A 14,875-nucleotide genomic window follows, 5' to 3' on the forward strand; every position below is an offset into this window, starting at 1 on the left:
CACACACACACACACACACACACACAGAGTTTAAACAGATTGAGCGATCACGACGTAAATTGGGAGTTCTTACCAGGTCCGATCTTAAAGCGGAAGGCCAAGGGTAAGAGACACAACTCTTGCAAATCATTGGAACGTTTGCATTTACCATTTTACATCAATCTCATGTAAGCATCAAAGTAACTTGGACTGACTTCATTCTGTTTCAAAGAAAAGCTTGAAAGGCTTTGGTGAAATTGAATATGATACAAACATATCACTGATTTAAAGTTATGTCCCTTGCCCTAGGTCTATCTCCTTAAAAACTTATTTGATATTTTGATTATGGCATGATCACAGAGATCATAATCGATATCCATGTTACTATACCCCTGGGATTGTCATTGAATGCAAACTATTATTTCATCTTTCTGAATCTGTTAATGTTATTACATTATATGTCAACTTCCCTTGAATCAAACAAATACGTGTAAACATGTGAATGTAAATAAAAAGGGTTTTCAAATGAAATCGTCAAAATTATGTACGACTCGGTAGGTACTGCACAAATGGTTCTGCTTAAAATCAAAATAATTTAAAGTCACCCTTTGTAAATATCAATCATATAGATATTACATTTTCGGTATGCTGTAGGTACACGTGTTCAAAACCAATTACGTGAGAAGTTCAAGATTAAAAAGTAGATAATAAACAAGAGGTACTAAACACGAAAATATATCGAAATGGGAAGCAAAAAATCGCTCAGCTAGAGTATGTCAAAAGAGCTATCTTATTGTTACTCCTTTTAATACAAGCAGCGATGCCTTAGTTCTTTGGGGAGGAGTATAAATTTTGAGCTAAATCAAATTTTGGTAAATGATATATAAAACATAGATCGTGGTGAGACAAGTTTGACTACTGGGTTGGTGAATAACTTTGAGAAGCTGCATTGGCATCGACCAGTCCACCATTTCCATCAATCATAAGTGATATACAAGCGATATTAGTATTTTTAACTTTTTTTTCGACGCATTGGTATTGAGTTCGTATTTGACATCATATGACAATGATGACGCTTAACTTTTATATAATTAGCAACCGAACCGATGGAGCTTACATCCTCGTATTTCATTGGACAAAAATGATGAAAATCGTGAAATTTGAGGCTCCAATTGGGGCTTTTACATGTATGTCCGGAATATTTTTAATCAAAAACAGTTTTTGACTTTCATAAATTGGTTTACTTGTTGAACAAATTTGATGATCAATTGAAATACGAATAACAGTGCAATGATCACACTGTTCACCAAATAAAATCTAAATCGGCTTTGATATTTTAATAGTAGACTGACTGACAAAGCTAGAAAAAGCGACGGTTATCTTGAAAAGATAGTACCTGTTTTTTAAGTGTCGTGGTACATGTAATGTTAGGGTAGACTTAGGTGTGTTTACACTTGTAGAGGACCTTTTGTTGACTTCTGAAAGTATTAATTGTTTTGTATTTAGGTGATAAGCCGGTGTATTTGTTGCGTTTCACCATATCCGTTCTTTACTGTGCTGACTCCAATCCGACCGATTACTATATGCCCTAAATACTGCATGCTATGTTGTGATTACTGATTTTTTTATGTTTATTGGAATACCTTCCAAATTGCTGAGTTCCAACAATAAAAAAACAAATTCGATTTTTCTTTGATACAGAAAGATACCGAAGTTGTTTCAATTTTATTGCAATTTAAAACATTCGTACTTAAAAACAACAATAAAAGAACAAAACTCGACAAAACGACAACATCTGCAAAAAAGTAATTTAGGCGCATGCGTTTTCAATGTATCCTCATATGGTTGACAGAGATGAACAGTTATTATTAGCTTGATACTTTTGGGTTTTCGGTGAGTCTTTTCTGGACTTGGCCTTCCGCAAGATTTTATTCTTGAAATCTTGCCTTATCTCAACTGACATTGTCATCATGATTATGAAATCACTCGCGCTATTCAAAATTCGTAGAAAGTTCCCACCGTGAAGGAAAAGCTTTGCTGAATAATCGCGCAAACTCCATCCAAGTTCGGGAAACAACTTTGCTGACATGGTGGCTACTGAATTTGGAATAAATGCTAGTATATTCGAAAAGCATAGAGCTAGAAATATTTTACACAGTTTGACCTGAAGATTTGCTATTGTTTTCATACGACCGGAATTTTTCATTTTAATTTTCAAAAGTCTCTTCTTATTCTGATATATCCCGTGAACAATAAGTATGTTCATCGCACAGAAAAAGACAATTTGAACCGGACCAGCGAAGAAATGAATTATAATAATTACCAAGTCATTTTTTGGTTTATCTGTTAGATAAAATGTTGTGTATAACCGCTGAAAGATAGTTCCGTTAGAACTATTGTCGAATACTTCTCTCATTTCGGAGAATAAGACAGCTGGAGTTTTTGTGGCAACACTTACTATGAAAGAAAAAAATACGAAATAATGCGGCTTTCTAACAGTTAGTGAAGCATTGAGGCTGAGCGGATATTTCACCGCCATTAGCCTTTCTGCTGAAAGGACGCACAGAATGTTAAACGCTGTTCCACGTAAAACATAATTGATGAATATTTTATTCCAAAAATACATCTGCGCTGCCATTTTCCTAACCGAAAGTACGTTGTTTCTTCGAAAAAGTGTTGCGCATGGCAGAAATAAATCGGAAACGAGACTCAGCGTGTCTGCAACTAAAACAGCGAACATATAAATAAAGGATGAGTTTGATCCTCGACGTTCATATAGGAACGAGGCCACGACGCTATTTCCGACGATTCCGATAGTGCACACAATTGGGATGACATACACATCTTGAATGAACTCTAGTGTGTCGTAAATGTTTTTCAGATGAACATTTCGGGATTTTTGTTCATTTGACGATGTCTCTGTTTTGCTGACATTTTGCTGGATGTCGCTTATATTTTGTAACTTAAGTGTATTGCCATTTTCGTTGAAAGGATCAGGTGTTACTTCACCATCGGATACTCCAATGTCGGACGTAGAATCTGCCCTTTCTCCTGGTGATTTAGTGCACATAACAATTGATGAGAGAACAAATAAAAAAAGACAATAGAAATCCATCACAATTATATCAATTACTCTAAAGATTTCCACGCCGTTCACGTATCAAGCGGTATTTTAAAATTGCAGAGATGGCAAAGAGCAAATATACAATTTATCCGCGATAACTGGAGCTTTCAGGAATATCTTATAAACCTTAACTGAAAAGGATATCTTAATATATACTGTTTTCCACATCGCTGGATTTGAGAGAAACTCGTGACTACATGATTTATTTTGTAAGTGATTTTTTTTTTTATTTCACCTTTTCCGATACAAAATCAAATAATCTATATGCATAATCAACCAAATTAGCTATTTTTGAATTATAGAAAAGAATAATAAAATTAAACTTTATTTTATTGCTTGAAAATATAGATTTCTTTTCGCCACAATCAGATATCCTTAAACAAATAAGGCATTGGATTAATTTTATTATTTCCTGAAACACAGCTATAACATTTGTGCCTAAAGAAGGGAAGGAAAAATAAGGCATTTTATTTTACCAATACAATGTAAATAAATGTATACGTTTCATCCTATCTAATCCATACATGACAATTACTTTATACATGTAAGTATATAATGCGAAATCAAATGCAAAGGCTGGATGTAAGAACACTCTAAAATAGCTCTGAAAATTTTGATTTTTCAAATTTGCTTGTGGTATTTTATTATCCTTAAAAATGTGTACGGCATCACCCGTGCTCTTAAATATTTCCTTTAAAAATAGATTGGTGTCCAAAAAGCGTCATTTTAAACTTAAAAAGAGGGAAAAAGTAGTTCCGGTAACTTTTTGCAGAAAATGATAGGATCACAATCAAACACAATCTCCTGCGCAGAGGGTAATGTCATTAAACCAATGCCACACTCAAGGCTAATTGCAAATCGGTACAGTGCAGAGGATTTGTTATAAGAAGTGCTCATGTCTGGTTACTTTTTTTCACTTCCTGTATAACAGAGTCTATAAGTTAGCGGAGTGATAAGTAAGTAAATGAGGACAGCTGCATCAGAGTGTTTTTTTTCTCTCTCATAAAATACAACAATTAAAAAAAACGATGCGGGGGTTATGCCGACAATAAAATATATATGTGTCTAAAAAGTTACGTGGTATTATACTTAATTCAATATTGTCCTGTCAATTTAAATATTTTATCATGTACAAAGTTTATCTTATCGACATAAATGCAATATCATGGCTCAATTGATAAATCGTGAACTTTCTTAACCAGTATATCGACACGGATATTCATAAGAAAATCGGTACTGAACATCTGGCGTAATATTGATTAGTCACACGGTTGGTCATATGACACACGAAGTTAGTGTCACATGATTAAGACAACGCTCAGTACACATTTATTAAGGTATGTAGTGTTTTTTTTTTCTTCATTTTGCAGAACGGATTCTTTTTTTACTTAAATATTCATAGCTATAAAGTTTTGACTTCAAATTACACTTTTTGTTAGGCATACAAGTAAAACTTTTACTGCCGGCTAGTATCAAATTTTGTTTACATTACGTTTTTATAGAAAAACCGGTGTCAATGGGATTTACCACCGGATAGGTTTGCCTGCACTATATTATATTTTTTGCAATGTATGTATTATGTTTATTGAATCGCTTCATGTAATACATACATATATAATATAATGCATTTTAGGTTCGCATATACACCACATCGAAATTCATTCAGTCAATGTCTTTGACAAGAACGCTCATAGTAATAAATAATTTTTAATCAGTCTTATTTGTGAACAAAGTTATTTTGCTTTAGATATTATATGGACGAATTGGAAACTATAAAAAGTTTTATATAAGATATATTCCCAAAAAATTTAATAATCCATAATATTCACTCTGAGTTTGGTCCTACTGAAGACATTCTTTATCTAAAATATTTCGTTTGCACCTTTGCCATGGAATATTCATATTAAGTAACAGTCCATATGAAATTAAGACACTGCCAATGGTAAAACGATTCATGGTGTAGAAAAACCTACAAAACAAATGATGCTTTTTAAATCTACATATGCTATGGTTTTGCATAACAATAACTATTTCCATATTCAGATCTGTACTTTTGAGAAAATCATCTCCCACTAAAATCAACCAAAGTCTAACAAAATCAAGAACAATAACTCTTGCAAAGTGCCAATTTTATACACAATATTTATAATTTTTATCTTGAAAGTGCAACAACCAAATGAAAAACTAAGACTTGAAATGTGATCTATAACTGTGTCTGAATAAGAAATAAAAGTGAATTTGGTGGTTTTTTAACATGCACGAATCAACTCCTGCCTGATTTTTATAAAGACTGATACTTAATATAATTAATAAGAATAACGTTAAATCCACATGTTCACTAGGGACAGATCCAGGATATCAGGTTAACACAAATATAATAATGAGATGTTAAAAACAATTTGGAAGTAGAATTTGTGAAAAATCAAGATTTCATGCCAAAAAACCTTTTTTTTTTTCGATTTTAGGGATGGCGCACGCTGGTGCGAGTTCGCACGCGCCTGAATCAGCGCCTGCCCACCCCGAAATTTTTGTCGACTAAATACCCTTCGTACACTTAGTTTAACACCTAGCCCCCCACCAGGCCAGTTATTCTACAAAAACGTACTACATACAAACTTTTACATAAAAATGACATGCTTTATACTGGTACAAATGTATGGATCGTGTCCCCTGAACTTTTAGCCTTTGAATATAGTGATTATGAGTTATGGAATTTTGACAAAAAAAAGATATTTGTGCACGTGTATTCTTGCATTTACAGGAATTAAGAAGAATGAAGCAGTTACTGGTACTATGTTTCGTACTAGTGTCTGTTAAAGCACTTGACAATGGCCTGGGTTTAACACCACCAATGGGCTGGTTGTCATGGGAACGCTTTCGGTGCAACATCGATTGTGACAACGACCCCGAAAATTGCATAAGGTACATGTATTATATTTTATTCAAATTAGATAAAATATTGCTTGGTCAAATTGAAGGACAAAAACTATATATCTCTAGTTTCAAAATAAAGGAAATATTGGACTCTCCTGGGAACTTACAAAAATACTTGAAGCCAGGCATTTTTTCCCCAGCCTGAGCATTCAATTCATTTCAACAAATTTCTAAATGTATATTCATTCATGGACATTTTCATGTACATACAAAGTCATTTAAGGTTATATATACAAGTTCAAGCTGTATTTGACATCCTCCCTTTGATCTTTACAAACTGATAATTACGACAAATGTAGTTCATTAATCTGTTTCCAAGATTAGAAAAGATACCCCACTGATAGAATTTATGGGTCATTGATTCAATTTAGTATTACAGCGTTTTTCCTTCCCTCATTCGTCTACAGTGGACTTGACTTTTTTAGCAAGTCGGCGGGTGTTTCTATAGAAAAGCAGAGGACGCTTACCCTACCGGTGCACCTGGTGCATGCTCCCAGTTTTTAAGTCTGAGTTGCTCATATACCTTTGTAACTTTGTATGTATTATTTTGGTTACTTTATCTTCTTTGTTGGGTTCGTCTGTTTTCCATGTCTGGTTTTAGTCCCTGGGTTACATTCTTTTAATTACCGATAGAACCTTGGTTCCTTTGATTACTCTTCCATATTTGCCCCTGTTTCATACCAAGACCTCTATCTTTGAAACGGTAATGAAGGTGCAAATGTAGGTGAAGGCTCTTAAACTTGAATTCTGCCACACTGGTGCTGACAGTATACATGCATGTATCAGCGTCATGTTACATAATCTCTGAGTTACTTCTTATTGTCCGTTATTATATTAAAAATGTTATTTCGCAGGGGCGAATGCAAAATTTGTTAAATTTACAAAAGGGTGTTTCCTGTCTAGTGATTGTTCATATTGTCAAAATTTTGGCACGAAATTAACAAATTAACCAAAAAAGGGGCTGCCATCCCCCGTAATCCTCTTGATCATCTATTGCGTCCCTCCAAGACTGCTTTTTCAATGGGAAAAATAGCTTTTGTAACATCAATCATTTTATTTGTATGTTTGTTTTAGTTTAGTTTTCTGACTTTCCTTGAATTCGTTTAATTTTGCGTAAATATATGACGTCATAATTTGGCGATGTATTTGTACGTTCAATCAATCACAGGCTTATGCAATGCTTTAAATGAGAAAAATCATGTTCTATAAGTTGACTAATAGTGTCTTAAGTGTAGTTATGTATTTCTGCTTTGAATATTGTTTTATGGTCGTCATCATAAACTCGTGAATCATTATTGAAGTCATCACTACAGAAGTTAAATGGTCATCATGAACTCGTGGATCCTTATGGTGTATCCATCTGTACCGTGAAAACTGATTTATTCAACGGGTCATTGTTTTCCTTTCCTCGTTTGTCTAACCCGGACTTGACTTTTTATGAGCAACTCGGCGGGTATTTGTAGAAAGGCAGAGGTCGCTTACCCTACCAGTGCACCTGGTCCATGATCCCAGTTTTTAGTGAAGTCCGAGTTGCTCATTTGCTTTTGTTACTTTGTACGTATGATTTTAGTTACTTTATGTTCTTTGTTGTGTATGTCTGTTTTCCATGTCTGGTCTTTGTCCCTGGATTGCATTCTTTTGATTACCGCTATAACTTTGCTTCCCTTGATTACTCTTGATTTGCGACCGTTGGAATCCGCTATGATGCTAAGGACACGTGAAAATAGAATTATGAAGGAAATAAAAATTTCCTGTGTTTTACTTCGCTTCTTTTTCACTTTCCACAGTGAGAAACTATACATGCAGATGGCCGACAGGCTAGAGCAGGATGGATATGCCGACGCCGGATACAAGTATGTCAACATCGACGACTGTTGGATGGCAAAGGAAAGAGGTCCCGATGGCAAACTTATTGCAGATCCTAAGAGATTCCCCCACGGAATCAAATTTTTAGCAGACTACGTATGTCCTATAATGTTGTTATAAATTTAGGCTTTTGCTGTGAAGGACATTTCATATTCAAAAAACGACGTTGTTGATATTTCATTTATATGAGTGATATTTCGACCAACTGGGAAATGCTAGAAAACCCACTCTGCACATGTAGAAAAAAAGAACGGATATGGTGAAAAGTGAAAATCACCAGAATTTAATCTTAAAACAAAATATTGAATATTTTTAAAGATCACCAGCAAGTGTAAACATACCTTTCAGTAAGCTCTGAAAGGCCCTGGTAACAAAAGTAATAAAATCCACGGAGTATAGAACGTGAAGGAAAAGTTTAAACCATCACTTCCGAGTTAATGTACGTACATTGTACACATTTATATCGATTTCTGACAGAACAATTTAAGGCTGTTCCTGTGTGTATATGTAGTACATGGTCTTGGGACACGCGGATGGTTTCGACCACACCATTTTTCCCCAGAAATTGAAAAAAAAGAATTTTAATCAAATTAACGAATCGGAAGGAAATATTGATTCTTGAGAAAAAAAGGGAGGGTAGTCGAAACCATCCGTGCCTCAAGTGACTGTGGTTTGTAGTTAAACTATGTATCAAAAAAATATATATAACTAAACTTCATGTACCTAAGGGCTGTATTAGAATCTCTATAACATGCCAATTTAATTGAAAATATGGTTTTGATCTCGGTTTTAGTTTGAAAAGAACGAGCATTATTAAAAAAATAATATATTGTACAGTGTAGCTTTCTTTTGTTGTTTAATACATTCTTATTCAGTTACAAAATGTAATTTAGGTCCATAGTAAAGGTTTGAAACTCGGAATTTATGAAGATTTCGGAACCAATACATGTGGAGGCTATCCGGGAAGTAAATTTTACTTGGAGCTAGATGCTCAGACTTTTGCTGATTGGGGAGTTGACAGTCTGAAGCTAGATGGATGCTATAGCGGTACCTCTGATATGCAGGAAGGTACTCTTATTATTCGGGCAAAAATTGTTTTTACAATGCAAAGCCGATTCGAAACACGGATTTCGCTTTATATTTATTCTTCATTAATGTTTTCATGTATGAGTTCAACCTTGAAGTCGTTTAAGTAATTGTATGCCATCAAGTTTATGGATTTTAATGAATTTAGATTATTATCGTTGAATGCCGAGACATGCATTTGAAATCAAAATTAGGGGTTAAAATTTTCTTTTTGTTAAAAGGTAGGTTCAAAGCTCTATTGCAATTTTTATTTTATGAAAATTATATGCCATATTTCCCTATGCACCATGTGTTGGTATGTCAGACATCTGGAGTACTTGGAAGTCACATTGTTCACTTTATTTTTAAAGGTTACCCAATAATGGAGTTTTATCTGAACAAGACAGGAAGACCTTTCCTATACTCATGTAGTTGGCCAGCATATATAGTCGGCAGTGGGAAAATTGTAGGTACAATTATTGGGATATTGTAATGATACATTGCACTTTGAATAACTTACCTCCGTCAGTTCGGAACTTAAGTAGTAGTTGCATGTATAGTTACTTAACTTAGTTTATTTAGGTTTTAAACGAAAGAATTCCCCTCCTTACAAAACACTGAATTCTCTTCCTTACAGACACGCGTCAGACTAGCTAAAACCTATATCACCACAAGGGTTATCGATCTTTGATTAGGAATTTGAAATCCATAGTTCTTTTTTTTAACTATGGCAGGGAATGTACTATTCGACAAGGTACATGTATCTTAAAAATCGTACCTGATGTGTAATTTTTGAAATAATTCTAAAAAACTTAATAAGATATATATAATTTCCAACAATGATACATGTGCAATTACATGAAAGAGGTTTTTTAATGATGTAAATTATCCAGGAAGCTTGCAATGCGTTTTTGTTTGTTTTTTAATGTTTAAATGGTAAAGCAACCAACATGATATTTTCCCCAAACAATATCCTTTCAGCCTGATTACAAAGCAATCGCTCACAGTTGTAATATTTGGAGGAACTATGATGATATCCAGGATTCTTGGGATAGCGTGAAAGGCATCATTGATTTCTATGGCAACAACGTTGGTAACTTTAGCCAGTTTGCCGCTCCCGGTAGTTTTAATGATCCAGATATGGTATGCATGTATAACCTTTTGACCAAAAATTGAATTAATTAGTTGATGACATATATTCCCGCCATTATACACATTTTCCCGCAAAATTAGTAGATTCGCTGTCAGAGAGGTAAATGTAATAAATAAACCTTTTTATTTATTCTTAAATTTAAGGAGAGGGGCCTGTAGCTAGTGTAGAATTCTGCCTGTATTTATTCAATATTGTCTTGTGCAACATGGTTCACAACTGCTTTCGTCTGGACAACTGTGGTATAATATATCCATCAACAATCTAAAATTCATATTTTATCATAATTAGCATTGTTTATGATCCCTAACTTATATGAAACCAAGTATTTCTGTTTTTTTTTAAGATCATCGTTGGCGATTTTGGCCTCAGCTACGAGCAACAGAAATCTCAGATGGCGCTGTGGGCAATAATGGCATCACCTTTAATGATGTCTAATGATCTCAGACAGATCGATCCCAGATCTAAAGCTTTACTTCTTAATAAAAATGTCTTGAGTATAAACCAAGATCCAATGGGATTGCAAGGGAAGAGGTTATACAAGGTAGGTTAGTCAGGGCGGATCCAGAAATTTTGAAAATGGGAGTTCCAGAAAAAGGGGACTATTATTTGCTCATTATTATTCCAATTGTGCATTAAATTAACAATTTTTTTTCAAAAAGTGAAGGGGGCGGGGCAATCCTGGAACCTTATTGCTGTATTCACCATTTTGGGTTATGAGAAAAAGCAAAGGTAGCTATTTAAATTTGTTTTTGGCCTTGGGTACAAACTTTATGGATTACAAAGTGTGAGAATTTGTTTAACTTCTTTGGTAACTCTATGCAAAGTCCTTGGATTTCATTATGTCACAAACAAAGACATTTCAAGTAGTTTGAAAGTAATTTACCTACTCAAAATGAGAGAAAGGAAATCACATAAGTTGACATCTATAGAATTTGTCTTTTTTTGTTATAGGCTCAAGATATACAAGTATGGACACGAGAAATTACACCGAAAGGTTCTTTCGCTATAGGTGTACTAAATACAGGAGAGGCAGGTGCTGGAACAAAGGTAATAACTTGTTCAGATAGAATTTAGACAGAGGTAAAACTTTGTTTTGTTGGGGTTTTGGACTGAGGTAAGAACCTGCTTAGGTGAGCTTACAACAAAGGTACATAGTGAAAGACTGTTAAGATTGTCTTTGGAATAAAGGTACGAACTTGTTTGGGTGGGATTAGAACAAAGGTTAAGGTAAGACTTTTGGTAGGCCTGTGACATAGGTAAGACTTTTTTTAGGTGGCTTGGGAAAAAGATACAAATTAGTTTAGATAGATTTGGGATAAATGTAGGACTTTGTTTAGGCGGTGTTTGATAAGGTAAGATTTTGCTTAAGTGAACTTGGGACTTTATTACGGTGGTCTTGATTGAGTAAAGGTTGTTGATGTAGGTTGTGGGTTAATGGATATTGTATATGGTCCAGGTTTGTCGTTACAAGCTTATCTATCTTGGCATGGAGCGATATTCATAAGCATAGAATAGTCCCCGGATGTAGGCAGGCCCAATGCAGGCGGGACTAAAGAGAAAACAGCATACGTGTAACACAGGCTACATGAAAGTGGTGTTACATGTACGCTGTTTTCTCTTTAAAACAAATTTTCTTTTATAGACTGTTGTTGTCCAAAATTTGGTCCAATGATATCCTGTACGGTAGGATTGCAAAAACTATGGGTACACCTAGACTAAAACTTTGATATTTACTTCAGCATGTAAAAAAGTCTTGTAATGTATAAAACGGATATATCTTGTTATATTGGTATGTTTCGTATTTCAAAGAGGTAGACCTAGGGTAAGGGACACAACTCTTACAAATCAGTGGAATATTTGTATTGAGCATTTTACATCAATCTCATGTAAGCATCAAAGTAACGGACTGGTTTCATTTTGTTTCAAAGGAAAGCTTGAAAGGCTTTGGTGGAATTGAATATGATACAAACATATCACTGATTTCAAGAGTTATGTCGCTTACTTTAGGTTGATCTCCTTAAAATACAAAAGAAGGTTTGTTGACAAAGTAATATATTTCCTTTTACTTTATAGGTAAATATGAAGTTGTCAGATCTTGGACTTACGAGTATGGGCGGTTACAACTTCACAGAGGTGTTTATGGGAACATACATTGGTATATATAAACCTACACAGACCCTTAATGTGACTGTAGTGCCTTCTGGAACATTCTTTGTTAAAGCGACAGTCCTATGAACGCTTCTAAGGATGTGGTCATCTACTGACACCTTACATTACCATTCATATGGGACTATTTCGTTCATTGTTTTTGTCATATATACATGTAATGAGAAGCACTAGCTTGTTTAAAAAGCATTTACTGTGTCATGCATTTAGTATCGGTCCGTCTAAGAATCATGCAAAACCAAACATTTAGTGATTCATGCCTGATATCTTTTGCACGAACATATTTCGACCGGAGGTTGTTCGGAATGGCTTATAGACAATGCATTCAGCAGTGGATTTTAAGTGAAATTTGGGTTTACTAATAATTTACTGCAAAAGTTAAGTGGAATTCTTTTTTGTTTTTTTTATTTTCATTTTTTTTATATGTAAATATGTTTTTATAATGATAAGCCTTATGCCATCACTTGACTAGGGGTGTAATGGTTGTACAATCATTATACTACAAACTACAACATACCATTTTTTTTATCACTCCTCTCATCCTTCTCTTTCCTGTTCCCCTCTCTGCATCATTTTTGTCTTTCTCACCAATCAAAAATTACTTTTTTATTTGATACAAAATATTTTAAGGCAAGTTAGCTTACTATATACTACAGTAACTCATTATTCACAGCAAATTAGGAAAAAAAAACATATATTCAATTTTAGCGGAATTTTATGGAAAAAGTTTTGAAAATCCATAGGAAATTAGTAGTTCCATTTTTTACACTTTAGCCAATCAAAAGTACCTCATAGCCTTCCTGAGAAATTAGACAATTCATGAATAGTTGGTAAGAATTATCAAATACACCTATCCTGCATGATATTTAAAATTAATATTCAAAATATCTGTGATATGCCTTTTCTACAAGTACATTATTTATTTTGGTAATAAATGTGATGGGTTTTGAATGTAAAAAAAGATGACCTGCTTTTTTATTTGGTATTGATAGGTCACGTGAGTGGGTGTGACTGTCACAGCACAGTGAACGTGTCAAGTTGATAACTGTAATAATTTGCAATTAAAGATTAATTGTATATATAATTAGCCTGACTGAGTTTTTTTTCTTGGTTTTTAGTTATCTTCTTCGAAAAAAAAACTGAAATAGATGATAAATATTTATTTTTTTAAATTAAATACAGTTAACGAGTAGTCTTTTCTTCTGGACACGTTTGTGCTCATTAAATTGTAGGGCACTGTCCGTGTCTGTGTCGTGGTCGCAGACACTTGGTGTCTTCCGTTTGTATTTGTCAGACTGGTTGCAGATTTAACAGGATATTCTTAAGGGTATGTGGAAATTGTGATTCCGTTTCTGCAGACATTTTGTTCTCAGTTGAGAAACAAAGTAGACTGGTCTGACTAAATTGGTTTTCAAAGAATCCCGGTGATGTCAATGGATGTTGAGATTTTGTTATGGTGACTGAAATATTACGTCATGGTACTGTCAAATTAAGTAAACTTCTGGCTAAATATCCATGAACCTATAGATTCAACACCTTGAACCATTTTTTGTCATAAGGCGTTACTGTCTTTGGTTTAGACAAAAGCGGCACTTTTAGTGACGTCAGCGATGGATTACCGGTTCTACTTGATTTCTACTTGTCTTTGCACTATAGAAAATCTAAGAAATGAACAAATGCTCTAACACATATAGATAGCGACAAGAATACCAAATCATCAAAAATAGAAGGACAGCTCAGATCGAGACATAAATATCCTAATCCAGGGGAAAAAGACGATCTACATACACTATGTGGCAATCAGAATACAATACAATAATATGTAAAAAATTGAGAATAAAGGAAAACAAGACTACAGTGTTATAAAATGGATATTTTCATATTAATCCTGTATCGAAGTCGTATTCAATTGCCGAAGGCCAATTTAGGTGATCGAAACCCAATACGACTATACGAGGATTGATATGAAAATATCAATTTTATGACACCTTCATTTACTAATGTGTGTAAATACAATAAAAATTGACCGGTTTATAGAGAAATTTCAACTATTGTTTTTGCTAAAAAAAAGTCTTTATGCAGAATTTGCTGGTCTTATTATGGATTTTAGTTGGTCTATGACTTCCGGTTCTCAAAAAATAAATTTTCAAAACTTAAAAATGATATTTCAAGGGATATAACTCCCGTACGGTTTGATAACAAAATACAATCATGTATATACTTATTCGTTAGGCCATCTGATTGTGTACTTGTAAACGTTTTCGTATTGATTCTATCTATTATGACTTTTAAGATATGAGCGATTGAAAGAAATTGTTTCAAAGGGACATAACTTTTAAAGAAGATGATAAAATCCTTAGCAGGATCATATGCTTATACATGTAGAACATGCTCTCGGATTATTCATAATGAAGGATATCATAATCATACTTGGTTAACATATAAATGTCATTACATATGAAGAGGAGGCAATGGAATCCTTACCAGATTCATTTTATTTAAGTCTTAAATGAGGTCTATCAATGGTTCAAAGTTGGTAATGATATCTTGAAAGATTACGAAACTGGGCGATGTCAAAGTAAATTTTG

General features: G+C 34.0%; 2 protein-coding genes across 2 annotated transcripts; one reads left to right on the plus strand and one right to left on the minus strand.

The window, feature by feature from the left end:
- Positions 1-1,816: 1,816 nt before the first annotated feature.
- LOC148605705 (putative G protein-coupled receptor B0563.6) lies at positions 1,817-3,049 on the minus strand. The gene has a single exon (XM_088547609.1). The coding sequence runs from the start codon at positions 3,047-3,049 to the stop codon at positions 1,817-1,819; it is 1,233 nt and encodes a 410-aa protein (XP_088403735.1).
- A 1,348-nt stretch (positions 3,050-4,397) lies between these two features.
- LOC148605706 (alpha-N-acetylgalactosaminidase-like) lies at positions 4,398-13,374 on the plus strand. Its single transcript, XM_088548800.1, has 9 exons — positions 4,398-4,440; positions 5,865-6,025; positions 7,825-7,999; positions 8,797-8,971; positions 9,340-9,434; positions 9,950-10,111; positions 10,465-10,662; positions 11,073-11,168; positions 12,195-13,374. Exons 2-9 carry the CDS (start codon positions 5,877-5,879, stop codon positions 12,354-12,356), a joined length of 1,212 nt encoding a protein of 403 aa, XP_088404926.1. The 5' UTR covers positions 4,398-4,440; positions 5,865-5,876; the 3' UTR covers positions 12,357-13,374.
- Positions 13,375-14,875: the final 1,501 nt, after the last annotated feature.

Source organism: Perna viridis, chromosome 10, assembly GCF_037379345.1.
Source record: "Perna viridis isolate PV_CMFRI_1.1 ecotype Kerala chromosome 10, ASM3737934v1, whole genome shotgun sequence".
NCBI classification, from domain to species: Eukaryota; Metazoa; Mollusca; class Bivalvia; order Mytilida; family Mytilidae; genus Perna; species Perna viridis.